General features: G+C 42.1%; 1 protein-coding gene across 1 annotated transcript in view; it reads left to right on the top strand.

Moving 5' to 3' along the window:
• LOC100965829 (NACHT, LRR and PYD domains-containing protein 1-like) overlaps nucleotides 1-27,387 on the top strand; it is a 66,730-nt gene that overhangs the window by 29,946 nt on the left and 9,397 nt on the right. The window contains 7 exon segments of the mRNA XM_012805949.2: nucleotides 9,782-10,005; nucleotides 18,447-18,709; nucleotides 19,219-19,344; nucleotides 20,580-20,721; nucleotides 22,885-22,929; nucleotides 23,368-23,659; nucleotides 24,388-24,462. Of these exon segments, the coding sequence (XP_012661403.2) occupies nucleotides 9,782-10,005; nucleotides 18,447-18,709; nucleotides 19,219-19,344; nucleotides 20,580-20,721; nucleotides 22,885-22,929; nucleotides 23,368-23,659; nucleotides 24,388-24,462 (1,167 nt within the window).

Genomic DNA, 27,387 nt, shown 5'->3' with positions numbered 1-27,387 from the left:
TTCAGTCTTCTACAGGACAACATTCCACCACAGTTTTGTCAAATTCATTTAAACTATTCATTTTCTCCTTCTTTGGTTATTTTTACAATATTTTATTTTTCAGTTTTCACAACTGCCTATTTCACAAAAATTTTTACAGTATATTTTTTGACAAGAGGACCCTTTACAATATTTTAAATTTAAGACATCAGTTGATTTTATCCTTAAATATTTTATTTTGCATCCCAAAAGTAACAATAAAGACCTTTTCTTTCATAACCATAGTGCCATTATTACATCTAACCAAGGCAGTAATAAGTCCTTTGTATCATCTAATAGTCCACATTCAAATTTCTTCAAATATCTAAAATATGTTCTTGCAGGTGGTTTGTTCTAATCAGGATCAAAACCAGGTCAGTTTATTGTATTTGGTTTGTTATGTCTCTTAAATCTCATTTAATCTATATGCTCCCATTTTATAAAAGGCTGCTGTGTGCTAAGGACTATACTAGTATTAACCAGTTGAAGACCCTAAAATAGTGACCCTGCCCTGCCCTCCAAAAGCTTCAGAGTGTGGCACATGGAGCAGCAGCATCACCATCACCATCACCCAGTGCTCTAAGAATTGCAGAGTCCTGGGGCCCAGTCAAACCTGCTGAATCAGAATCTCTGGGGGCTTGAGGGGACAAGTAATCTGTTTTAGCAAGCCCTCCAGGGAACATTAGTACATTAGGATGTTAGTCTATAATCATAGCCATGGTCTCTTATATACCACATTATCACTCACCAAATACTATCACAGACATTATCTCAGCTGGGGGGCAATGTCACTGCCAACTCACACCTACAGAAGCTTGTAGCCTGGCACTCAACTGCTTGCACTTGGGAGCCTTGGAAAAGTCACTTAATATCACTATAAAGCATTGTCATCTCTGAGGGTTTACCATGAATATTAGCATGTACACAAAATAGAAAAATCCAGAAGAGAATTGTGGGAAGATGGCTGACTAGAAGCAGCTTTTGCCAGAGGCTCATGCCCAAAGGGAGAGATATTGGATTGAAGTAGAAGGAAACCAAATGAGAGGAGCTCCGCACTGAGAGGACTGCTGGTGGTACACATCACCCAGGCTGAACCAAGTAGCAAAAATAAGAAAATGAAAGAAAAACAACAGGTACCAGCCCCACTCTCAGAGGAAGGGAGACCCCTTCCCTCAAAGAGGAGCTCCATGGTGGGCAACCAGTCAGCCAGCAAACTGGTCTCAAAAGTCTTCTCACCTTATCTTACAGGAGAGCAGTTGCTATGTCCCAGTCCTTCATTACTGAGGTCCCACCACTGGTACCACCACTGGACTGGCCTCATTCTGTCAGGTACAAAAGACCAAATATTTTGCCTGCAATCCTGAGCACCCAGATCACCCTTTCCCCACCCTAGTTACTGGAAGGACTTCCCCCTGTAGAGTCCAGAGTGCTTGAGGAGCTCACTGGGAAGCTGGGAAATCTGGGGAAGTCTGCCAGCCACGGAGCTGCACCATGAGAACATTAGCAGAGCAGTCCAAATTTTGTGGGGAGATGGTGAACTACTCATCTTCAGCTCCTCAGAAATTCTCAGGCAGCTCTGTTTTCTGCCCTTCAGGACAACTTCTGAGCTCCACTGGGTGGGCAGGGCCAGTGCTTAAATGACTTTGAGTTGTGACTGAACTTTGGACATGCCCCCTCCACCAGGCACAGCTCTCTGAACTTGATTGGATGAGCAGGAGGGTGTCTAAGTGACTTTGAATGGAACTTTGGACCTCTGGCCTCCCACAGCCAAGGCTCTCTGAACTCGACTTGGGGGACAGGGCTGGGGTTTAAGTGACTTTGGACTGAACTTTGGACTTCTGGCCTCCAACAGGAGGGGCTCTCTAAGCTCAGTTGGATGGTTTAAGTGACTTTGAACTAAAATTTGGACCTCTGGCCTCTGCCAGATGGGGCTCTCTGAGCCAAATTGAGTGGGCAGGGCTGAGGTTTAAGTGACTTTGTACTGAACTTTGGATTAACACTCTCCACTGGGTGGAGGCTATCTTGGCTCAATTGGGTGGACTATTCCTGGTGCCTGAATGACTCTTATCTGAAATTTGGACCTACAACCCCTGCCGGACAGCAGCCCCATGAACTTGATTGAGCAGACGGTGCCCAGTCCCTGAGCAACTTTGAGCTCTGGACATACACTATCTACAGAGCTTCAGCCCTCACTGTTCAATTGGCTGGATGGTACTCAATGCATAAGCATCTCTCCTGAACTCTGGGCCAGCACTGTCAGCAGGTCAGCTTCATGAGCTTGATTTGGTGGGCAAAGCAAGCACTGGCAGAGCAACTTTGATTGGAACTCTGGGCCAGTACTGTCTACTGATTTTTGTCCCCCCTGGAAACACTGTCTAGGGCTATAGATTCACCACTTGTCTGCCTTTGTTAGTGTAATGGTGGCACTGCAATGGTAAGGAGTGGATTTATCAGGGACAACCTATCAATTCAACTAAAACAGTATAATTAACATATTTAAAAAGAGGAAAAGGAATAACTTAAAATGATTCATGAAGAGGAATTGGCTGAAGAACTCTGGCAACATGAAAAATCAGAGCAGATCAACGCCTCCTGGGAATGTCAAAGAAAATACAACAGAGAATCCCATCCCCAGAGAAACTGCTAAAATGTCAGAAACAAAATTTAGAATATGGATGGCAAATAAGATAATTGGAATGGAGGAAAAGAGGGAAACAGAGAACAAAAAAATAGTACAGAAGTTATCTCAAGAAATTAATGAATTCAGAGACAAAGTCATCAAGGATATGGACAAAATGAGGAAAGATATAGCAGACCTTAAGGAATTGAAAAAGGTATTTGAGGAGCTTCAAAATATAGTAGAATCCCTTAGAAATAAAGTTGAGCAATGCAAAGAAAGAATCTCAGATAAAGAAGACAAGACTTAGGAACTATCCTAAGCATTCAGAGAGGCAGAAAAATGGAGAAAAAGAACAGAATATTCCCTGAGAAAGTTATGCAATTTTTCCAAGAAATCAAACATCCAAATTATCGGGATCCCTGAAGGAGAAGAGAATGGTCCCAAAGACATAAATTTTCTGCTTCAGGACATTATGGCAAATAATTTCCCATGTATTGCAAGAGACATAGAAATTCAGATAGTAGGTAGTTTCAGAAACCCAGCATGACTCAATCTAAACAAAGCATCTCCTAGACACATTGTAATTAATTTTACCAATGGTAATATAAAGGAAAAACTTCTGCAAGCAGCCAGGCATAAGAAAATTATTACTTACAAAGGGAAAACTATACTGATTTTTGATCTGCTCTGATTTTTCATGTTGCCAGAGTTCTTTAGCCAATTCCTCTTCATGAGTCATGACTGCAGATCATCGTTTTTGGCTTTCTTAGAAAGCCAAAACTTTCCAAGAAAAGGAAGGTCATCAACCTTCAACCTTCTTAAACAAAATAATTTCCAGCCCAGGATTCTATATCCTGCTAAACTGAGTTTTGTTGGTGATGGAGAAAGCAAATACTTCACTGACATCCACATATTGAGGAAATTTGACCAGCTCTACAGGAAATACTCAGACCCATTCTTCATAACAAGCAACAGGATTGTACACAACCAAAGTAAACCTACCCAGAAATTAAAGAACAAAACCTAGCTTCCACAAAGGTTCTGGGGGAAAAAAAAAAAACAAGATGACCAAAACTCTGCCACATATGTTAATTCTCTCAGTGAATGTGAATGGTTTGAACTCTCTTCTAAAAGGGCATAGGCTGGCCAACTGGATACAAAAACTCAGGCCAGATATCTGTTGCCTACAAGAAACTCATCTTACCTCAAAAAACAAAACTCAGGGTGAAGGATGCACAACCAAGGTATTCCAGGCAAATGGAAAGCAGAAAAAAGCTGGGGTTGCAATCTTGTACGCAGATACAATGGAATTCAAATCAACAAAAATAATGAAAGACAAATACGGACACTTCATACTGGTCAAGGTAAGCACACAATGTGAAGAGATTTCAATAGTTAACATCTACGTGCCCTATCTGAATGCTCCTTGATATATAAAACAAACCCTAACCAATCTGAATGATATGATATCTTCCCACACTAGAATAGTTGGAAGTTTGTTTTATTGTTTATTTTTGTTTGTTTGTTTGTTTTTTGTTTTTTTCGCAGTTTTGGCCAGTGCCATGTTTGAACCCACCGCCCCAGGTATATGGGGCCAGCACCCTACTCCTTGAGCTACAGATGCAGCCCTAATAGTTAGAGATTTTTAACACTTATTGGCAGTACTGGACAGATCCTCCAAGCAGAAACTAAGCAAAGAAATAATGGACTTAAGACCCTAGAACAAATGGACTTAACAGACATTTATAAAACACTTTATGCTAACAAAACCAAATACACATTCTTCTCATCAGTCCATGGATCATCTTCCAAAATTGATCATATCTTAGGTCTCAAGTCTAACCTCAACAAATTCAAAAGAATAAAAATTATCCCCTGCATCTTCTCAAACCATCAAGGGATAAAAGTTGAACTCAACAGCAACAGAAACCTTCACACTCAAATAAAATCATGGACTCTAAATAACCTTATGCTGAATGATAGCTAGGTCATAGATGAGATCAAGAAAGAGACTGGCTCAGCGCACGTAGCTCAGTTTAGGGTTTCAGCCACATACACTGAGGCAGGCGGGTTCAAACTTGGCCTGGGCCTGCTAAACAACAACAACAACTGCAACAAAAAAATAGCCAGGCATTGTGGTGGGTACCTGTAGTCTCAGATACTTGGGAGGCTGAGGGAAGAGAATCAATTAAGTCCAAGAGTTCGAGGTTGTTGTGAGTTATGATGCCACAGCACTCTACTGAGGGCAACATAGTGTGATTCTGTCTCAAAAAAGAGAGAGAGAGAGAGCAAGAGAGAGAAGGAGATTATTAGACTTGTGAAACAAAATGATTAATAAGCCACAAACTATCAAAACCTTTGGGATACTGCAAAGGCAGTCCTTAAAGGGAAATTTATAGTATTAGATGCCTTCATCAAGAAAACAGAAAGAAAGCAACTCAGCAACCTAATGGGCCATCTCAAGAAACTGGAAAAGGAGGAACAATCTAATCCCAAACCCAGCAGAAGAAAAGAAATAACCAAAACTAGAGCAGAACTAAATGAAATTGAAAATGGAAGAATTATTCAGATCAGAGAAACAAAAAGTTGGTTCTTTGAGAAGATTAATAAAATTGATAAATCCTGGCCTAGACTAACAAGAAACAGAAAAACAAGATAAAATATTACATATTTTAATAACTAAAATCAGAAATGATAAAGGGGAAATAAGAACAGATGGCACAGAAATACAAAAGTTTTTCTACAATTACTACAAAAAACTTTATTCCCAGCAATGTGAAAATGTAGAGGAATCATATACCTTCCAAAACTCAGCCAGAAGGATTTATAAATCTTGAATAGACCAACATCAAGTACTGAAATAGCATCAATTATACAAAATTTCCCCAAAAGTACTGAAAAAGCATCAATTATACAAAATCTCCCCGAAATGAAAAGCCCTGGACCCAACAGTTTCCCACCAGAATTGTATCAAACTTTCAAAGAGGAACTAGTTCTTATAATGCATAAAAAAATAAAATTATAGACCACTATCATTAATGAATATTGATGCAAAAATATTCAAAAAGATATTAGCAAACAGAATGCTACAACACATTAAAAGGTTACACACCATGATCAAATGGGTTTTATCCTAGAGACACAAGGTTGGTTCAACATACACAAATCCATAAATAGAATTACACTACATAAATAGAATTAAAAACAAAGACCACATAATTCTTTTAATTGATGCAGAAAAGGCTTTTAACAATATCCAGCATCGTTTCATGATAAAAACACTCAAGAAAATAGGCTTAAAAGGAACATTCCTTAAGCTGGCAGAGGCTATCTATAATAAACCCATAGCACATTAAATGGAGTAAAACTGAAAGTATTCCCACTCAAATCTGGAATCAGATAAGGATACCCACTGTCTCCACTGCTATTTAACATAATTTTGAAAGTCCTAGCCTTTGCAATCAGGCAAGAGAAGGAGATCAAAGGAACCAAATGGGGGCAGATGATGTTATACCTGGAAAACCCCAAGGACTCAACTACAAAGCTCTTAGAAGTGATCAAGGAATCTCGGGTTACAAAATAAATACCCACAAGTCAGTAGCCTTCGTATAGGCCAACAATTGTCAAGCTGAGAACAAAATCAAAGACCCTCCTTTTACAATAGAACCAAAGAAGATGAAATACGTGGGAATATACCTAACAAAAGATGTGAAAGATCTCTATAAAGAGAATTATGAAACTTTGAGAAACGAAATAGCACAAGATGTCAACAAATGGAAGAGCATACCATACTCATGGCTGAGAAGAATCAACATCATTAAAATGTCCATACTTCCCAAAGCAATCTGTAGATTTAATGAAATTGCCATCAAAGCACCAATGCCATACTTTAAAGATCTTGAAAAAACAGTATTTCAATTCATATGAAACCAGAAAAAAAAACAAATAGCAAATACAGTTCTTAGAAATAGAAGCAGTTGGGCAATGCCCATAGCTCAGTGGGTAGGGCACGTCCACATACACAGGGTGGCAGGTTTGAACCTGGTCCAGACTAGCTAAAAAACAACAATAACAACTGCAACAACAACAAAAAAAAAAATTAGCAGGGCATTGTGGCAGGCACCTGTAGTCCCAGCTACTTGGGAGGCTGAGGCAAGAGAATTGCTTGAGCCCAAGAGTTTGAGGTTATTGTGAGCTGTGATAGCACAGCACTCTATCAAGGGCAACAAAGTGAGACTCTGTCTCAAAAAAAAAGAAAGAAAGAAAAACAATTCTGGGGACATCACATTGCCAGATTTCAGGTTATATTACAAGGCTATAGTGATCAACACAGCATGGTACTGACACAAAATAGAGAGACAAATCTATGGAATAGGATAGAGAATCTAGAGATGAAACCAGACATGTATCATCATTTAATCTTTGATAAGCCTAAAAAAAACATGGAATGGGGAAAAGAATCCTTATTTAACAAATGGTTCTGGGAGAACTGGTTATCCACATGCAGAAGACTGAAACTGGACCCACACCTCTCACCAATGACAAAAATTGATTCTCATTGTATAAAAGATTTAAATTTAGGACATGAAACAATAAAAATTCTAGAAGAGGGTGTGGGGGAAACACTTGAAGATATTGGCCTGGGAAAAAATTTTATGAGGAAGACCCCCCCTAGCAATGGCAGCAACACCAAAAATAAATATCTGGGACCTGATCAAGCCAAAAAGCTTTTGCACAGCTAAGAGTATCACAAATACAGCAAACAGACAGCCCTCAGAATAGGAGAAGATTTTTGCATGTTATGAATCTGACAAAGGCCTGATAATTAGAACCTACAGTGAACTCAAAGTAAGCTATAAGAAAAGTGTAAACAACCATCTCTGTAAGTGGGCAAGAGATTCAAACAGAAACTTCAAGGATGACAGATGAATGGCTAAGAAACACATGAAAAAATGCTCATTGTCTTTAATCATCAGAGAAATGCAAATCAAAACCACTCTAAGATATCACCTAACCCCAACAAGATTAGCCCACATCACAAATTCCCAAAACACCAGATGCTGGTGTGGATGTGGAGAGAAGGGAACATTTCTACACTGCTTGTGGGATTGCAAACTAATACAGCCCTTTTGGTGAGAAGTATGGAGAATTCTCAAAGGTCTAAATGTAGACATTCCATTTGTCCCTACAATCCCATCATTACTAGGTTTCTACCAAGAAGAACAAAAAAAACTTTACCACAAAGACATTTGCACTAGAATGTTTATTGTCAATCTATAATTGCCAAGTCATGGAAGCAACCTAAGTGCCCATCAACTCATGAATAGATCAACAAACTGTGGTATTTGTATACCATGGATATTATTCAGCCATTAGAAAAGATGGAGACTGGCAGCGCCTGTAGTTCAGTGGGTAGAGTGCCAGCCACATACACTGAGGCTGGTGGGTTTGAACCCAGCCTGAGCCAGCTAAAGAACAATGACAACTGCAACAAAAATATAGCTGGGCATTGTGGCAGGCACCTGTAGTCCCAGCTGCTTGGGAGGCTGAGACAGGAGAATCGCTAAAGCTCAAGAGTTTGAGGTTGTTGTGAGCAGTGATGCCACTGTACTCTACTGAGGGTGGCATAGTGAGACTCTGTCTCAAAAAAAAAAAAGAAAAGAAAAGAAAAGGATGGAGATTTTACATCTTTTACATTTACCTGGATGGAGTTGAAATACATTCTTCTTAGTAAAGTATCACCAGAATGGAAAAATACATATCCAATGTACTCCATACTAATGTGAAATCAATATATAAACAATTACATGTTCCTAGCAACAATAAAACACTATTATAGTCCAGTTCAGGGGTAGAGGGAAGCGGGAGGGGGGAGGGAGGAGGACATATGGCAGAAGGACAGAGGGCATGAGGGGGGATCTCACCTACTGTGCACATTGTGAGCGTGAGGGGCTCTTCTACAAATGGAACTTTATTCTGGAAGTGAGAACAATGTAACCTAAATATTGTGCCCTCATATTAATTTTAATAAAGTTTTTTTAAAAAAGGAATATTAGGGGGAAGGGAAAATGGGTGGAGGGAGGGGGATTGGAGGGATCACTTCTGAGGTTTATCTTATAAGGGTACAAGTGAATCTTTCTAAGAGTAGAATGTGAACATTTTAAAACAATAACTGAAAAAATGACATGAAGGCTGTGCTGACCAGTTTGATGGAAGTATTTCGGATTGTGTGTGAAAACCCCACACTGTACCCCAGAAGTGCGTTAATGTACATAGTTACCATTTAATAAAAAAAAAAAAAATTGGGAGGTGGGGACTTTGGACTAAATACACATTTAGTAAAATGAAGACTGCTACTAATAAAATTAATGTGCGTATGTATAGTTAGAAAAAAAAAGGAATATTAGCATGTAGGTCAGACACAGTGGCTAACACCTATAATCCCAGCACTTTGGGAGGACAAGCTGAGAAGATCACTTGAGTCCAAGAGTTTGAGACCAGCTGGGGCAACATAGTAAGATCACTATCTCTACAAAAAAAAATACATATATATTTTTTAATTTACATATATATAAATAAATATATATGTGTGTGTATATATATACTATTTTTTTTTTTTTTAGTTTAGCTACTCAGGAGGCTGAGGCAGCAGGATCACCTCAGCTACAGTGAGCTATGATTGTACCACTGACCTCCAGCCTGGGTGTCAGAGCTAGACTCTGTCTCTAAAAATAAACCAAACAAATAAAAATAAAATTACAATGTAGGTTGTTATTAATTATTAGTCTATAGGCCCTTTAAAAATAAGAATACGTGCCTATTTCATTGTTATCATGATAGAAACAGCTAACTTCTCCCAGGTTTGCATCAAGCTGCCAGCATGTATTAGTCACTTATTCTCACAAATATAAATTGGGTGCTGCCATTATCCCCACTTAAAGATGATAAAACTGAGAATAGGGAGGTCACATGACTTTCTCAGAGAGCAGAGGAGCCAGGACTGAAACCCAAATCTGTCTGACCCTGAAGTCCGGGCTTGCAACCACTCTGCTATATTCAGAAGGCCCTGCAGAGTGTCAGGCATCCAGCAGGCACTCACTGAGTTTGTGTAATGTAGTGTCTGCCTGTCCCTCTTCTTCCCAGAGTTCACTTCCCCATGCCTGGCTCCTATGACTGGTGCAACACAGGTCTCAGCTTTGTGGTGAGACAGGCAGTGACCATCGAGATTGAGTTCTGTTCCTGGAAACAATTCCTGGATGGGAATGTGTCACAGCACATCTGGATGGTGGCAGGACCTCTGTTTGACATCAAGGCTGAGCCAGGATCTGTGGCAGCTGTGCACCTCTCTCACTTTGTGAACCTCCAAGGTAAATGACAGGGAGAGAAATTAGGGGCTAACAATGGGCTTGATGGGGAGTATAGATGATAGTGTCCTGGGGGAGAAGCTTATGGCTTCCATTGAGAGACTGGGAGTGGGTTAGGGAGGTAGAGACCAAGATTGTTGCTTCTTCTGCTCTTCTTTGCACACATCAGTTTTCAAACACATGTCCCCCACCTCATAATTATGTTTTCCTTATTTAAAAATTTCCCTAAATGGAAAATGATCTCATGACGATAATAATTAGCATCTATTAAGTGTTCTTTATATAGATTATATCACACAGTGTCCTAACAGGAAACAGATGATAGGCTCAGTTGAGATTTTAGAAGAGACTTTTCAAAACAGGACTATTTACCAGGTATGGCAAAGTGAGCTAACAGGAAATGTTGGGGTACCCAGAGACTAGGAACAGCAGGAAACCATTACTACTCCTACAGGCAGGGAGAAGAAACAGTGTCACCAGACTGTACTTGAGAACTGGAGCCATGAAAGAGAGACATCCCAATAGAATACAGTAGTCATAAAATATCCCTACCTCTGTCACCTACAGAGACTTCCAACAGATAAAGTTCCAAGAAATGAGTTCAGTCAAAAATCTTACATAGGGTAAATAAGGCACTATAAATAACAGCCAATGGAAACCACATATACCAGCATAAGTTCCTTAAATAAATACTTCAGATATGAGAATTATCAGAAACAGAACATAAAATGAGTGTATAAAACATGCTCGAAGTATTAAGTAGCCGTTTTTCTTCTTTTACTCACCACTATACAAATAAGGGAAAGTAAGTAATCTTAAGAATATGAGCAAGAAGCAAAAAACCATTAAAAATGATAACTCAAATTTGGAATAAAATTAAATTGACAGAAAATATGAAAAAATTAAAAAAGAAAAAGTGATAGGAATTGTGATATGTACACTGTGGAACATTATGCAGCCTTAAAGAAAGATGGAGACTTTACCTCCTTCATGTTTACATGGATGGAGTGCAAATATATTCTTCTTAGCAAAATATCTCAAGAATGAAAGAAAAGTATCCAATGTATTCAGCCCTACTATGAAACCAATTTACAGCTCTCATATGAAAACTATAACACAATTATAGCCTAAGAATATGGGGAAAGGGAAAAGGGAGGGGAGGGGAGGGGAAGATGGGTGGAGGGAGGGTAATTGGTGGGACCACACCTACAGTGCATCTTATAAAGGGTACATGTGAAACTTACTAAATGTAGAATATAAATGTCTTAACACAATAACTAAGAAAATGCCATGAAGGCTATGTTAACCAGTTTGATGAAAAGATTTCAAATTGTATATAAAACCAGCACATTATACCCCATGACAGCATTAATGTACACAGCTTTGATTTAATAAAAAAAAATTAAAAATATAAGAGATTTTTAAAAAGAAGAAAAAGTGATAGGGATGATATGATGAAAAGAGCTAATATGCACCTAATTGGAATTCCAGAAGGATATAATAGAGGACATGAAAAGGATACAATATTCCAAGAGATAATTGCCAATAAATTTCTACAATTGTTGAGAGATATGAAACTTTTCCCAAAAATCCAAAGCAGAGAAGAGAGAGAAAGAAGTCAAGATTGGACTCATTATAGTGAAATTAAAGAATAACAAAGTAAATGGAAGGTCTTGAGGGCAGGCAGCAGGAAAGAAAGACAGATTACCTAGAAAGGTACTGTGATGAGGCTGATATCTGAATTCTAAACTGCAACAATGGAAAGCAGAAGAAAATTGAATTTTCTCTTGATGTACTAAAGAAAAATGGTAAACAGAGAAAAAAAAATTTTAAGAAGAGTTTAAAACATTTTAAAACAAACTACAAAACAAAACCAAGAGAGCTTTCCATCAACAAATGCTTGCTGAAGGAAATTCTAAAGGGTGTAGACCAGACAAAAAGAAAATGATCCCACATGGAAGACCTGAGGTGAAGGATGGAATGACAAGCAAAGATCCTGAGACACATGGGTAAATCTAACAAAACATTGCTAGAGAAAGCAATGATATTAAAGTCTGATATGTGGGGAGACTTTATATAAAAGAGAGAGAGAACTAAATAAATACCAATAATAATAGCAACTAAGAGTGCTAAAGGAGTCTAAGATCTTGATATAGTTCATAAGAAAGGAAAAGGCAAGGCTGGCCTTCAAATAGAGCAGCAGTACTACTATCTAGGTTTAAATACTGAAGTGCGGGTCGGCACCTGTGGCTCAAGCGGCTAAGGCGCCAGCCACATACACCTAAGGTGGCAGGTTCAAATCCCCAGCCCGGGCCCCCAAACAACAATGATGGCTGCAACCAAAAAATGGCCAGGCATTGTGGCAAGCGTCTGTAGTCCCATCTACTTGGGAGGCTGAGGCAGGAGACTCGCTTGAGCCCAGGAGTTGGAGGTTGCTGTGAGCTGTGATGCCATGGCACTCTACCCAGGGGGATAGCTTGAGGCTCTGTCTCAAAATAAATAAATAAATAAATAAATACTGAAGTGCTTCTGTAAAGAGAAATTCTTCACTTCTTGAGACCACAAACTACCTAACAACATCATTCAGTGTTGGTCACAGAGATGGGAAATGGGCCTGATGTGGTGCAGCATGGAGTGGTGAACAAGGCAGCACTGCTCTGGACTAGCCCAGGGCAGGCCTAAGGGTCTGAGGCCGTGATGCACCCGAATAGGGAATCCAGAGCACTGTTGTTGGCTAAGGCTATACCACGGACTCTCCACACCTGGCCACATGGGTAGAGCCAGATGAAACTCAGTCAGTGCTGGGTACCAGGGAGCTAATGTCTATCATTGTAGTGACACAGTTAGAAGAATCTTTGTGGCTCCCTTGTGACATCATGACTCAGGCAGGAGCTTCCTTTAACTGATGGTAGAATGATTTAATGAACAATTTGTGTTAGAGCTTCTATCAGTTTTGAGCACTTTCTGGACAGGTAGAACTTAGGTAATAAAAGGATAATTTTCATTTATACATTAGTTGTTACATTACTTTATAGTGTCATCCCAGTAGTTCAATGTATTTGGCATCACCTCAAGGTAAAGGTATTAAGATCAGACTTTAAGTATGCACATTGAAATACTGGGAATTAATCAAAGCATACATGTAAGAAAAATCATTTAGAAACTAGTAGAAAGAGAAAAATGAAAAGGGAAAATTAAAAAGCAAGAAACTGCCCAGTACCCAAGGCCAGGGTAGTCTTATTTGTTGAGGCCACAGAAGCTCAGTAAACACTTCAAGTGGCAACCAGGAAAAAGCAAAGGGCAGGGAGATAGAGGCAGTCCTCAGGACCCTGGGTTAACAGATGGGGCTGTGGGGCCCTTCCTTAGGGAGGTTCCAGGGTAAAGCAGGATGGGGAAGGAGGGGCAAGAGAGCTCTGAGGCTAGAAAGGTACATCCAGAGAGGAGGAACCAGCTCAGACACTCTACAGAGGAAAGAGTACAGCACTACAGCACCCATGCTGCCTCTTGGGCCCAGGGGCTGTCCAGGTGCACTGTCAGGAAGACAGGCTTGGCCAATGCGATCAGTGGACACAGCCTGCCATAGATCTGCCAAGGCCCAGCAACAAGAGCTCTTGGGCTACCCTGACCTGCAGTGCTCAGAGCTGTACCACCATGCCCAGCTCTGCACCAGGGTATTCCAGGAGAAATCTCATGCCGCTAAGGCCTGAGGTCAGAATGCACCAGCTGGTCCCAGTGGAACAAAGTCTGCCTTTAGCTCTTGCTCCAGGGCCCCTCATACCCCACTTCTAGAGGTGAGCAAGCTGGCCCCTTCCCTTTGTGAGGCCACCCAGCCATACTCTGGTCAGTCCCACACAGACAGCAGCTGAGTCTAAGGAAACAGGATTTGCCCAAGGAATTCAAACTTACAGCCAGACCTGGACAGGAGTGAAATCACTGTGTTAGTGGCACTGTCCTTTGAGGACTCCTGGGATATGGCTAAGAAGAAATACCGTGAAAAAATACTAAGCTTTGTTCCAGGTACCATGCAAGGCAGTTGCACATATATTAGTATCATCTCGGTTTTCATAACGACCCAGCAAGTTAGGTACTCCTGTTTTCCCTTGGTGTATCAGCGAGCAAATTGAAGCTCAGAGGTTAAGACCCTCGTCCAAGGTTGAGATATAACCAAAGTCCTATTTATCCCAGAGCTATCCCCTACTCCATCCCAGCAGGGCCCAAGCCCATGTTCCATTAGCCTTTTCTAAACCAAATTCTAGGCGGGCAGACAAGACCTAGTCCCTTTGGATCCTCTACATGGAGTAAGAAGCAAAATGCACAAAGGCTGCTTTTAGCTGGCCATGTCCCTGCTCAGCCAGGAAACCAAGCCCTGGGGACAGGCAGGGCCCCATCCAGAAACCCCTGCTGCCTGTTCTCTGGGATGCAGCTGTTTGTTGCCCTGGAAATGATGACCTCACATCTGGTTTAGTACTTGGGTACTGGCCACTTCTTCACCATCAATGGTGAGGTCCCCTGTTGGGTGATTAACTTTGCACAGTGAGTTTTCTCCTGCCGCTGCCTGAGCTCAGAGCTTTCAGCTTCTCAGCTTCACCCAAGGCCTCAAAAGCTTCACCAAGACGGAGTTCCCACACCCTTAAGGGACCAGCTCCTACACTTGCAGGGCCTAGTACAAAATAAATTATTTCTTACTAATACTTCTGTCCCTGTTCAACAATGAGTAAGAAGAATATCAAGCATTTTATCCATGACAATACCAGGTAACTCGGGCTAGCCCAAGTGCTTTACAGACACAAGCCCATTCTGTCTTCATGGTGACACTAGGAGGTAGACACTTTATAGGCTCCACTGATGGTGAGCTGAGAAGCTAAGTAATCTGCTCAGAATCGCACACCTGATGAGGGCTCATGCTGGGAGTCAAGCTGAGGCATTCCACATCATTTAACCACACTGCTAGACAGCTCTCTAGTCTAGTGTCCCACCTTCATATGATGTAGGTCCCACTGTCCCTCCCTGAGTAGGAAGGTTGCTTTGCTGCAACAGCTCACCTAAGTCTTGAAGGTGCTGCCAACACACTCAGCAGGCAAGGCAGGGAGGGCAGGGCCTAAAGGAGGGAGAATCCTCTGGCCCCAGAACTGCAGCTGCATGTGGAAAGGAGGACAGAGCAGAGCGATGGGCTCCACTGCAGACCCCTTGTGACGCCCTGGGCCATCTGCTGTCTTCCCTATTGGGCCATTAGCTCTGGAATTACAGTGCCCTCCTCTGCCCTGTTCACAGCTGCATCCACAAGGCCTGGCACATTGTAAGTGCTCAGTAAGTTTTTGTGTACTGAGCAGATGTAAAGCCCTGGGCCCTAGGCCCTGCCACAGAAACACGCTCATCCCTTAAATGGCTTGTCCTAAAGGTTTCTTTCTTTCTTTCTTTTTCTTTCTTTCTTTCTTCTTTCCTTTCTTTCAAGACAGGCTCTTACTTTGTCTCCCTGGATAGAGTGCCATGGAGTCATACCTCATAGCAACTTCAAACTCCTGGGCTCAAGCAATCCTCTTGCCCCATCCTCCCAAGAAGCTTGGACTGCAGCACTACAGCTCAGCACAACGCCTTGCTATTTTTTAGGGATGGGGGGGCTCAGCCTGATGCCATGGTTCATGCCTATAATCCTAGTACTCTGGGAAGCCAAGGAAGGTGGATTGCCTGAGCTCATAGGTTCAAGACCAGCCTGAGCAAGAGTTGGTCTTGAACCAATGACCACCCATCATAATGTTGTGGTCATTAGGAAGGTCTGACAAATGTGTACAACAATTTAAACTGTGATGGGAAAACGGGAGACAAAAACTGTGATGGAAATATGAAAAGATGTTGCTGCAGAGAAAGACTGTGATAGAAAAGGGTAGGATGAAGCCGGGTGTTGTGGTGGGTCCCTGTAGTCCCAGCACCTCAGGAGGCTGAGGCAAGAGAATCCTAAGCCCAGGAGTTAGAGGTTTCTGTGAGCTATGTGAAGCCATGGCACTCTACCGAGTGCGATAGAGTGAGGCTCTGTCTCTACAAAAAAAAAAAAAAAAAGATAAGGATAGGATGGTAGCTGTAGCTATATTGTTTGATTGACCCATATATGAATTCTTCATATTTTCAGAAGATTTATGCCACGGAAATATTATTTTCATTCAAACAATGCAATTAATGAGAAAACTTTTTTGTTTCTTTGATTTTGAGACAGTCTCACTTTGTCACCTGGGGTAGACTGGTATTGCATCACAGCTCACAGGAACCTCAAGCTCTGGGCTCAAGTGATCCTAATACCTCAGCCTCCCAAGTAGCTGGAACTACAAACAGCCACCACAATGCCCAGCTAGTTTTTCTATTTTTAGTAGCGATGGGGTCTCCCTCTTGCTCAGTTAGTCTCAAACTCCTGAGCTCAAGCTATCAAACCACCTCAGCCTCCCAGAATATTAGGATTATAGGGGTGAGGCACCATAAGCTTTGTGGATCGCCTGTTGCCCAGCAGTCACCCACAGTGCAGGAGCTGCCAGGCAATGCACTGAGGGAGCCAGGGCTTCTGAGCTCTAGGCTAGAGCCTTTTCCACCACCAGCCTTCATCACTCAAACTTTCTCTTGTGGCTTTGACGTCCTAACCTGGTGTACTGGTCAGAGGCTGAAATCAAAGAAAGCCAATTCTGTCTGATTAAAGAAGATATTAGAAGATTTTCTTTTTTTTTGAGACAGAGTCTCACTTTTTCACTCCCAGTAGAATGCCCTGGCACCATAGCTCACAGCAACCTCAAACTCTTGGGTCCAAGCCATTCTCTTCCCTCAGCCTCCCTAGTAGCTGGGAATACAGGTGCCTGCTGTGACACTCAACTTTTTTTTTTTTTGTCTAGCAGGCCCAAACTGGGTTTGAACCCACCAGCCCTGGTGCATGTGGCTGGTGCCCTAACCAATGAGCACAGGCACAGTCCATATTAGAAGATTCTTGAGTAGCTCATAGTCCTAACAAAGAGTTATACAACAAATCAACAGGACCCAAAGATGCTGAAAAAGCAAGGACACAGCCAGTATAAAACCAAAAAAAAAAAAAAAAAAAAGGAAAAACCTCTGCTACACACACAGATACTGCGGAATCCTCCTGCCATGGGGGCCGCTGGACTTTTGACTCTACTGCTACTGCCACAATAATCTCTGTCTCTCCATCTGCACTCATCCCTTCTAGACTCAAGGTCATCCACTTAGTCATGTCTTGGCCACGTACCTGTGTCATAGCTGCCAGGGGTAGCAGCTTCCTGAGTGGGAGGCTCAGCTTGTCTCCTGCCAAGCCCCACACAATGCTGGAGAACATGGCTCTTCCCAAAAAGAGGAATTCAAATGGAGAGTGACCATTTGACAGTATAGGCTACCCTTGTTCACTCCGTTTTCCACTGTTCCTCCCTCCTTCTTGTTCTCAACCTGCCTAAAGTCAAACTTGCCAGCATCACTCAATGGTCCCTCACAGTTACAGAATCTAAACCAGCAGAGGTAGCCAGAGCTTCAATATTTTTCCCAGCTCCAGTGTCAGAGGATGGGCCTGTGTATGAGTCTGGCTCAAGGGGGTTCCTGAGGTTCTCCCATCCTAGAGACAGTACCACCTGCAGCCTGCAGATGCCCCTGACCCAGGCACAACCCCGCCTCCATGCTGGGTGTCTTAGTCCATTCCAGCTGCCACAACAAAGTCCTGCAGACTAGGTAGCGTATAAACAACAGAGATTTATTCTCAGTTATAGAACCTGGGAAGTCCAAGATGAAGGTGCCAAGAGATTCAGTGCCTGGTGAAGGTCTTCTTCCTCATAGATGGTCCCCCCACCTGTGTCCTCACAGGGTGGAAGGGACAAACAAGCTCTCTGGGGTTGCTTTTATTAGGGTGTTTGTCCCATTCATGAGAATTCTGTACCTATAATCTAATCATCTCCCAAAAGTTTCCACTTCTTTTTTTTTTAAGATAGGGATCTTGCTATGTTGCCCAGCTCAGGAGATCCTGAACTCAAGAGTTCTTCTCACCTCAGCCTCACTAGTAGCTCAAACTACAGGCATGCACTACCCTACTTGGCATCCATTTTTTTGTTGATGGATACAGGGTCTTTCTCTGTTGCCCAGCATGAGGGCAGTGGCATCCTCATAGCTTACAACAACTTCAAACTTCTGGGCTCAAATAATCCTCCTGCCTCAACCTTCCAAATAGCTGAGACTACAGGTGTGCACCATCACACCCAGATGATTTTTTTCTATTGTTTTTTAGGCATTACACTTTTAATAACATCACCATGGGAGTTAGAATTTTAACATGTGAATTTGGAGAGGACACAAACTTCAGATCATACCTTTGGGTTCCACCATGTAGGGGCCTGAACCTAAGCCCTAGGATCCCACTGTGCCAGCCAGGTGAGGGCACTTAATCTAAGCCTGTCTATTCCATTATTTGACAGGGGACCAGGTAGACGTCTCCCTGTTCCAAGTGGCACACTTTAAAGAGGAGGGGATGCTCCTGGAGAAGCCAGCCCGGGTGGAGCCACATTACATCATCCTGGAAAACCCCAGCTTCTCCCCCATGGGAGTTCTACTGAGAATGGTCCGCACGGCCCTGCCCTTCATTTCTGTCACCTCTGTGGTGTTGTTGTACCATCATCTCAAATGTGGGGAGGACACCTTACATCTGTACCTGTTCCCTAGTGACTGCTCCATTCAGAAGGTGACACTAAGAGCCAGAGAGGGTGGGCTAGGGTGGGCTGATGGTAAAATACAAAATGCAGCCAGGGAGCCCTCAGAGAGGTCCTTGATTAGGAATAAGGTTGGGCCTCTTATAAGCAGGAACTCTAAGTGGGTGACAGTCCTGAACCCTACTCGGCAACAGGCTGTGCACTTAACTCCCCAGGGTCCCCCCAGCTGGGTTTGATGCTCCATCACTGGCCTTTGCACAGCAGTTTGTGGCCTCTTTCCAGGAGTCAAAGAGTGGCAGGGCCCTGTGCCTAAAACCAGCCTTTCCCCTTTATCACTTCTTCTCTAGGAATGACCCTTTCCCCTACCCTGAAGATAGCAGAGGTCCAGTGCAGGGCTGTCTGTGTGGCTTGGGGTACAGTGGGGGGTGAGGGACGGTATACCACCCCTGCCCCACAAACACACAGATGACCATCTCACCTATTCAGACCAGATCCCATGGGGCAGAATCCTGTCTTAGTCATTGTCCTGTATGTTCCTTAGGCCATTGATGATGAAGAAAAACAGTTACACGGTGTGAGAATATACAAGCCACCCCCATCGACCTCACTATATATAGGCTGTCGCTACACTGTGTCTGGCTCAGGCAAATTGGAAATATTACCCAAGGTGAGCAGCCAGTGTTTGTCCCCTGGCCACTAGGATCAGAAGGCATGCTCAGGAATGCCTGTGGGGCAGGTGTCAGGGCTGTCCTAGAGAGGGGGCATATAGGGAGGGGTTGGATAGAAAGGTAGAGGGGTTTGGGGTGAGTGGGAACACTGCAGTGTTGGGGGAAAGGAAGGAGGAGCACATTGAAGATGCAGAGGACAATGGGGTTGGATTTGGGGTCCCAGGGAAGTGCCTGGGCTATAGGATGCCAATGCCCTCCAGTGAAAACCCACAGAAACACACCTGAAGCCCAGCACTGGGCTTGTTGCTCATTGTGGCAGGAGAATAACACACCAGGAAACCATGGGACGTCTCAGTAAAGGGTGACAGAAAGAATCTGCTATAAGACTTAGGCCTGGCTTAGGTGATTTGGGGGAAGGCCTAAGGACACAAAATTCACTCAAATGAGAAATATGCCAAAGAATAAAATAATACTATACATAATTTTTTAATGTATTATATATGTAAATTGTACTTATGTTGAAATTTAAAATATATGTATTACAATACTATTTTGTGTTCTATGAAAATTTTGTTGCTCTTTGGCATATTTCTCATTTGAGTGAATTTTTTTTTAGTAGATTGCTGTCGTTATTTAAAAGGTCTCGATAATCAGTTCTCAATAATTATTTGTTATTATTAAAGTTTACCATTATAAAATTAACAAAAATAATATAAAACTCATATCCTGGCGAAATAGCCACATGGCAGCTGAAAACTATATATTTCCTTCCCATTCTCCTGCCATTCCCTAGCTTGTCATGCATTCTTTCCAAAAATCGAGACTTTTTTAAAACACTGCGTGATGCAGGACAAATTGTTAAAAATCAGGACTGTCCCGCAAAAGTGGGACGTCTGGTCACCTTGCACTAGGAAGACAGGCTTGGGGCTGGAGGAATGAGGGTTTGGATTCAAGACGCAGGAGGTGAAGGAAGAAGGATCTGGTTCAAGATGCTAAAGAAGGATCTGGCTCAGAATGACAAACATTACTTATACAGAGGCACTCTGATTAATCCGTGACATACCAGCTGTGTCCTCATCCTTCTCAGTCAAGATTTCCGGAAAGTTGGGGAAAGAGCAGGTACTGATTTCAGCACAGGAGGTCATGACAGTGTTGAGCAGGGCCAAGTAGGTGTCAGGTGTAGGAAAGACCTCACTTGAGGGATGAACATGATGGCAACTCTCTGTCTCTTCAGGAACTGAAGCTCTGCTATCGAAGCCCCGAAGAACCCCAGCTGTTCTCTGAGATCTACTTTGAAGCCTTGGGGTCAGGGATCAAGCTCCAAATAAGAGACAAGAGAGATGAGACTGTGGTATGGGAGGCCTTCCTGAGACAAGGTAAAACCAGGATAAGTCCAGGGAGCACAGAAGGGGGGGGGGGGAGGAGAAAGCCAGTGAGTATGTGTGCACATGTGTTTGTGACAGTAAGCATTATCACAATTTTTATTTTTAAGACAAAGTCTCACGCTGTGGCCCAAGATAGAGGGCTGTGGCATCAGCCTAGTTCACAGCAACCTCTAACAACCGGATTTAAGGGATCTTCCTGCCTCAGACTCCTGACTAGCTGTGATTACAAGCACCTGCCACCACACCTGGCTAATTTTTCTATTTTTAGTATAGACAGGGACTTGCTTTTTTTCAGGCTGGTCTCAAACTCCTGAGCTCAAGGAATCCTCATGCCTCAGTCTCCCAGAGTGCTAGGATTACAGGCATGAGCCACAGTGCCCAACCCATTGTCACAATTTATTGATGACAAGAAATAGTTCAAGGTAATTAGGTGACTTTATCAAGTCACAAAACAGTTGTGACCAGAATTTAAATTCGTTGGTGTCTACATTCTCTCTGGTGCACCATGGTGTCTCCACCTTGCCCCTGAAGTAGCAGATCTTGACATCCACAGGCTTTTGGAAAAGTTTCTCATGATAGATTGGATGAGGGATAAAAAGATTAAGAACTGGATGGTTATGTGGCTATGCATGAATTAGGCCAATTTCAGCAATAGCATGTACTTTCCCCAGGATCATTCAATATTTTTCAGGTGGATAAGAGAATAATGAACTTTCAGTGGTGAAGAAATCTCATAGCCTTAATCCAGCACCGCCACACTAAGAACCAAAATCCCCCAAATAGTCCTTCTAGGGACAATCAGCTCTTGTCAGCCATCAAATAATGGAGCTGCCTCCTGAGCTGCTCTAAACAGGCAATATACACTGGTGGAAAGAGGGCAGGCTTTACCCAACTTGGCCTGTGTGCAGCCACAGGTGGAGAACTAACCAGCCCCAGCTTCAGGCCTGGGGTCGAATCCCATTCTGGCACTGATTTGCTGAGGGATTTGGGTTTTACTTAACTTGTTTGACCTCAGATTCCTCATCTGTAAAGTGAGGATCATAATGACTAACTTGTCATTATGGAAAGATTAAATAAACAGATGCTTGAACATGCCTCATGCCGTGGAGCTTGATAAACAGTATTCATTCTCCCCATATTAAGCCATTCTCTTCTTCCTAGCAGTCTTAATTCCATCCCTTGGAGCTCACAAAAGTCTATCTCTTTCCCTATTGGAAAACCTGTCAGATTCTTGATATGTTCATGGCCTTCTGTATGTCTCCTCTTATAGAAGTTAACAACCCGAGTCCCTTCCATAATTTCTCTTCTATTTTGGTTCTTAAATTGTTTGCTGTCAACATTCTCCAAAAATGCTCTCGTTGTGAATGACTCAGGATTGACTCCCAGAATGTTCAGTCTGCATGGAGGATGTGGAACGCCCTCCTTCCTCTGTCCAAATGGACCCTGTGCTCCCTGTACCACAGTCTGTGTCCCTCTCCTACCCTGAGAGGTCACTGTGAACTCAGGTTCTGCTCAGGCTCTCAGGCCTTGTTCACACAAACTGCAATGAGCGCCTTCTTTCTCTCCTTTACATGAATTTTTTTAAGTCTCTTCTCTCTTTTGGGGGGAGGGGCGGGGCTTCGTATTAAAATTCACTCATTCTTTAAGCAATCATGTTACGATTACTGAATCTTCATTCTTGATTCTGACATCCAAATCCAGAATTCACATGTTCAGTCTGTGTGAGTCTAGAAGGCCAAACAGGAAAGGGAAGTCAACTTCTACTCAAAATAAGATGACAAATAGTTGGGGGGTTTTGTTTGTTTGTTTGTTTGTTTGTTGTAACAATTACCCACAATGTTTGGACAAACAACATCAAATAGTTTTAAGCTTTAACTAGCAAGAGATTTGGTTAGTTCTCTACCAGGGATTCAGTTCAGGCAAAGAGTGGATAAAACTGCATTTGCAATGTGTAGGATAAATTACTACTGCTCGCTCAGATGACTTCTCTTTCTTTATTAGTCTACGGTCATTGCCCCTGGGCTTCAGTTTCCCCATATGCATAAGGAAGAGATTCTGCATCAGGGAATCTCAGGAGTGACTGGAACCTGGAGGTGTGTCATGTGTGTTAATAACTAGTACTGAAAGAGGTGCCCCTTCTTCTGTTTTCCCCAGGAGATCTCGGACCTGCAGCTGCTCTGGGCCCTCCAGTCACCATAGGTCAGTAACAGCTCTTAGAGACTGCAGAAGCCCTTGGTAGTTCCAGGGTATACTATATGGGCTTGGATAGAAAGGAAGAGAAAACGAAAGGGATTCTATCATTGCAAATCTCATAATGATCAGTTCTGGGAGAGTGGTGCATGTCCTGGGGTAGAGTCCCCTCCATCATCCAATAGTTGCTGCCCACACAGGTCCTGTAAGCCCCCACTCAATGACATCACATACCCTCATGATGAACCCTACTACCACACCCTGCTTGGGCAGAATACCAGGCTAGATGCTGACGTGAGGGTGGGCAGAGATGTTTTCTGATGATCAGATGCCTTTCCAGTGGGAAAAGGAAACCAAGAATGCAACCAGGAGAAAGGAAAGAGCTGGAGGTGGGGGGGGGGTTGGAGATAGAGGCTGTGATGGGAACCTTTCTTTCTTTGTTGCCAGCCCCACCTTCACCCCCAGATACCCCAGCCTTGCTGCACTTCGTGGACAGGCATCGAGAGCAGCTGGTAGCGCGAGTGACATTGGTGGACTCTGTTTTGGACAAGCTGCATGGACAGGTGCTGAATGATGAGCAGTATGAGTAGGTGCGGGCTGAGGCCACCAGGCCAAACCAGATGCGAAAGCTGTTCAGTTTCAGCAAGTCCTGGGACGAGGCCTGCAAAGATCAGCTCTACCAAGCCCTGAAAGAGATTCAGCCTCATCTAATTTTTGATCTCTTGGAGGGAAAAGGGGGGTTGAAAAGGCATCTCTGGCCGCACAGAAGTTGAAGTCTGAACCTCCACCTTTGAGTTTCTGGCTCTGCTTGACCCTTATTTAGGTCTTAATTTCTTCATTTATAAAAAAATTGCCATCTGACTTTCCTTCCAGCTGCAAAGTGATGGAGGACTGATGCTGCCTCAAAATGATTATATGTCCATGCCCAGCAATGCCACACAGGCCCCAGGCTGCCTCCCTTGGCCTTTACAGGCCAGCAATCCAAGTGGGAAAACAACACCTCAGGGAATGCCATCTGCTGGCAAGAGTCCTGCAGACCTTGTAAAGCCTGATCTGGTGGCCACCACAGCCAAGCCTAGAGAAGTCCCCCTCTAAGAAGATGCAAGGAAGAGTAGAAAGGACATGGGACTGTTTACTTCTGAGGGAGAGAGAAATTGAAATGTGCACATGTCCATGGCAGGGGGGAAGGTTGACTTGGTTATGAATTGTGGAGGGCGGTGAAGATTTATGATTTATTTTTTCAGTTGTTGTTCTATCCAGACAAACCAAATACTATGTTGGGGAATCACCAAAAAAATAGAAATAAGGGAATTCTCACAAGGGAGAGCACCAAACAGTCCCAAGATGGAGTCTAGGAGTTCAAAGAAAGAAGCAGTGAACATGAGAATGATCAGTTCAAAGCACTTATTAATAATAATAGTGGAACTTACACACAGAGTGGGTAGCAGTGAACCCTCCAGACTGTAGAAAAAGGGGTGTTCTACCTACTAATGCCCACAGTGAGGGAGTCAGGTATGGAGTTAATATGAGGGTTTCAGGAATTTGGCTCAGGGAAAGGGCCACTTTCTTTCAGTGTTTGGGGCAATAAGCTAGATGTTTTTATCAGTCCCTAAAAAATTTTCATGGCTCTACTATTGGTTTAAGCCTGCTGGGAAAAACTGGCAGCTGGCTGGGTACCAGAGTAGTTGAGGCATTCTGTGAGTTTACAGGCAGGATACAGAAAGAAAGCAGAGGCAACTGGGAGGATGCTACATACCTTGTGGAGTCACTGACTTTTTTACTCAGGTCTTGTTGCTAACATGTTCAATTAAGTTAGCTGGCTATGGGAATCGGCATCTGGAGAGAAGAGTGTTTCTGAACTTTTGTTCCCAGCTCCTTTACATGTCCTGTAATGGTATAGAGTCCAGTAGGGCACAAACACTTTAAGAAAGAGCATGATCTAAGATCCAGATGTTTATGGCTATTTTCTGATCCCATGTAGAAATAGCCTGTGTAGAAGGAATAAAATTGTCAGGACTCTCCACTCAAGACTTAGACTCTCTGCTTCCAAAGACAAGAAAGCTGTATATAATGATTTCAAGGGATTCCAGATCAGATGCCCATGCTGGCAGTTCTTTGTTAAATGTGGCAAGTGTACGATCTGCACCAGAATTTGATGTCCTCAGCAGTCTTAAGAGGAAAACAGCGCTGTATTTGTTTTAGACATTGTTTTTTCTCCAAATCACCAAAGTCCTCATGAGAAGCAAGGGAGAGCCCTCTTAGGACAAAACTATTTGCTTGTATTGCCTTGCACTTGGTATCACATCTCTATCAATAACAGATTAAACCATGGAGAAGAAAGAATCTCTGAGTTATAGGATAAGGCTCTTGTTTTTATTTTATTTTATTAAGTCAAATACACATAGACAGAAAAGAAGAGAATAAGAGCAGAGCAATCCCTTATACAATTATGAGACCTCACAAAGCATTCAAACATATATAAATTACAGGTATCCTTGAAGGAGAATAGTGACCCAAGGATATGGAAGCCCTACTGGTGGGTATCATAACCAAAAATTTCTCAAGCATCACCAAAGATTCTCACACACTCCTTTTAGATGGATACAACCTTTGGGTCTTCTCAATACAGAGTATCTCCTAAACACATTGTGATGAACATGTCCAAAGTCAAGTTGAAAGAATAAATTATGCAAGCAGCCAAAAGTAAGCATCAATTGACTGACAGGGCAGACACACCAGGGTGACAGCAGACTTCTCAGCAGAAAGTTTACAAGCAAGAAGAGACATTGAGGGTATTTGCCACTACATGACCAGCTTTGCAGGAAGTACTCAGACCCATACTACCCATGGGCCATCACAATGAACCGCCCACAAGCTAAAGATATCCAGAAAAAAAGGTCAGCTTCCACAATGGCTCAAGTGATAAAATTAGGTGTCAGACCTCCACAAAACAAGACAAACAGAACTCTACCAAATTTTTCAGTTCTCTCAATAAATATGAATGGCTTGAATTCCCCACGAAAGAGACACAGGCTAGATGACTGGGTAAAAAAGAAAAAAAAGACGAGCCAACTATATGCATCTTCAGGAAGCACATATAACCTCTAAGGACAAAACAAGACTCAGGGTAAAGATTCGGAAATCAATATTGCAGGCAAATGTAAATTAGAAGAAAGGAGGGGGTTGAAATTTTATTTGCAAATACAAGTGTACTTAAAGCAACAAAAGTAAAGAAAGACAAAGATGGACACTACATACTAATCAAGGAAACAACACAATAAGAATACATTTCCATAACAAATATATATACCCAATATAAATGCTCCCAGATTTATAAAACAAACCCAAACTGATCTGAACAATATGATATTCTATAACATCAATAAAGCCAAAGATTTCAATACCTCACTGACAGAAATGGACTGGTCCATTAAATAGAAACTAAACAAAGACACAAGGGACTTAAATAGAACCCCAGAACAATTGGACTCAATAGACATACACAGACCATCTCAAAGCTAATGAATATATGTTCTTCTCATTGGCCCATGGGTCATATTCAAAATAGATTATATTTTAGTGCCCAAATCAAACCTCAAAAAATTTTAAAAATAGAAATTATACCTCATATATTTTAGAATATAAGGCAATAAAGATAGAACTCAACTCCAACAAAAACCTTCACCCACACAAAGTCATGGAAACTAAACAACTTTATGCAGAATGACATCAGGGTCAAAGAGGAGATAAGGAAGAAAATTATTAGATTCCTCAAACATAAGAACAATGAAGCCACAAGCTATCAAAACCCATGGGATACTGCAAAAGTAGTTCTAAGAGAGAAATCTATCACATTAGATGTCCACATCCAAAAAACAGAAAAAGCACACATCAACAATCTAATCAATCATCTCAAGAATGTGGAAAAGAAAGAGCAATACAATATCAAACCTAGCAGAAGAAAAAAATAATAAAAATTAAGTCAGAAATAAATGAAAATGAAAACAAAAGAATCATTGAGAAAATTAACAAAACAAAAACTTGTTCCTAGAAAAGATGAACAAAATCAATAAACTAAAATTAGAAAAATAGATCTGTAAACAGAAACAACAAAGGGAGAATAAACACAGATATCACATAGATACAAGAGATTATCTCTAAATACTACAAGAAACTCTATGCCAAGATATTTGACAATATGGAACAAATGGACCAATAATGATTTAACCAGAAAAAGTAGATCTCTTTAACAGATAAATATCAAGCAAAGAAATTGAGGAAACAATAAAAAACCTCCCAGCAAAAAAACACGCTGGACCACAAAGTTTCATACCAGAATTCTTTTTTTTTTTTATTTAATGATAGTTGTGTACATTAATGCAATCATGGGATACAGTGTGGTGTTTTCATATACAATTTGAAATACTTTCATCAAACTGGTTAACATAGCCTTTATGTCATTTTCTT

This window comes from Otolemur garnettii, unplaced genomic scaffold (assembly GCF_000181295.1).
Source record: "Otolemur garnettii isolate 467f Iridium unplaced genomic scaffold, OtoGar3 scaffold00046, whole genome shotgun sequence".
Lineage (NCBI taxonomy): Eukaryota > Metazoa > Chordata > Mammalia > Primates > Galagidae > Otolemur > Otolemur garnettii.
This window is presented reverse-complemented; position numbering and strand designations above follow the sequence as displayed.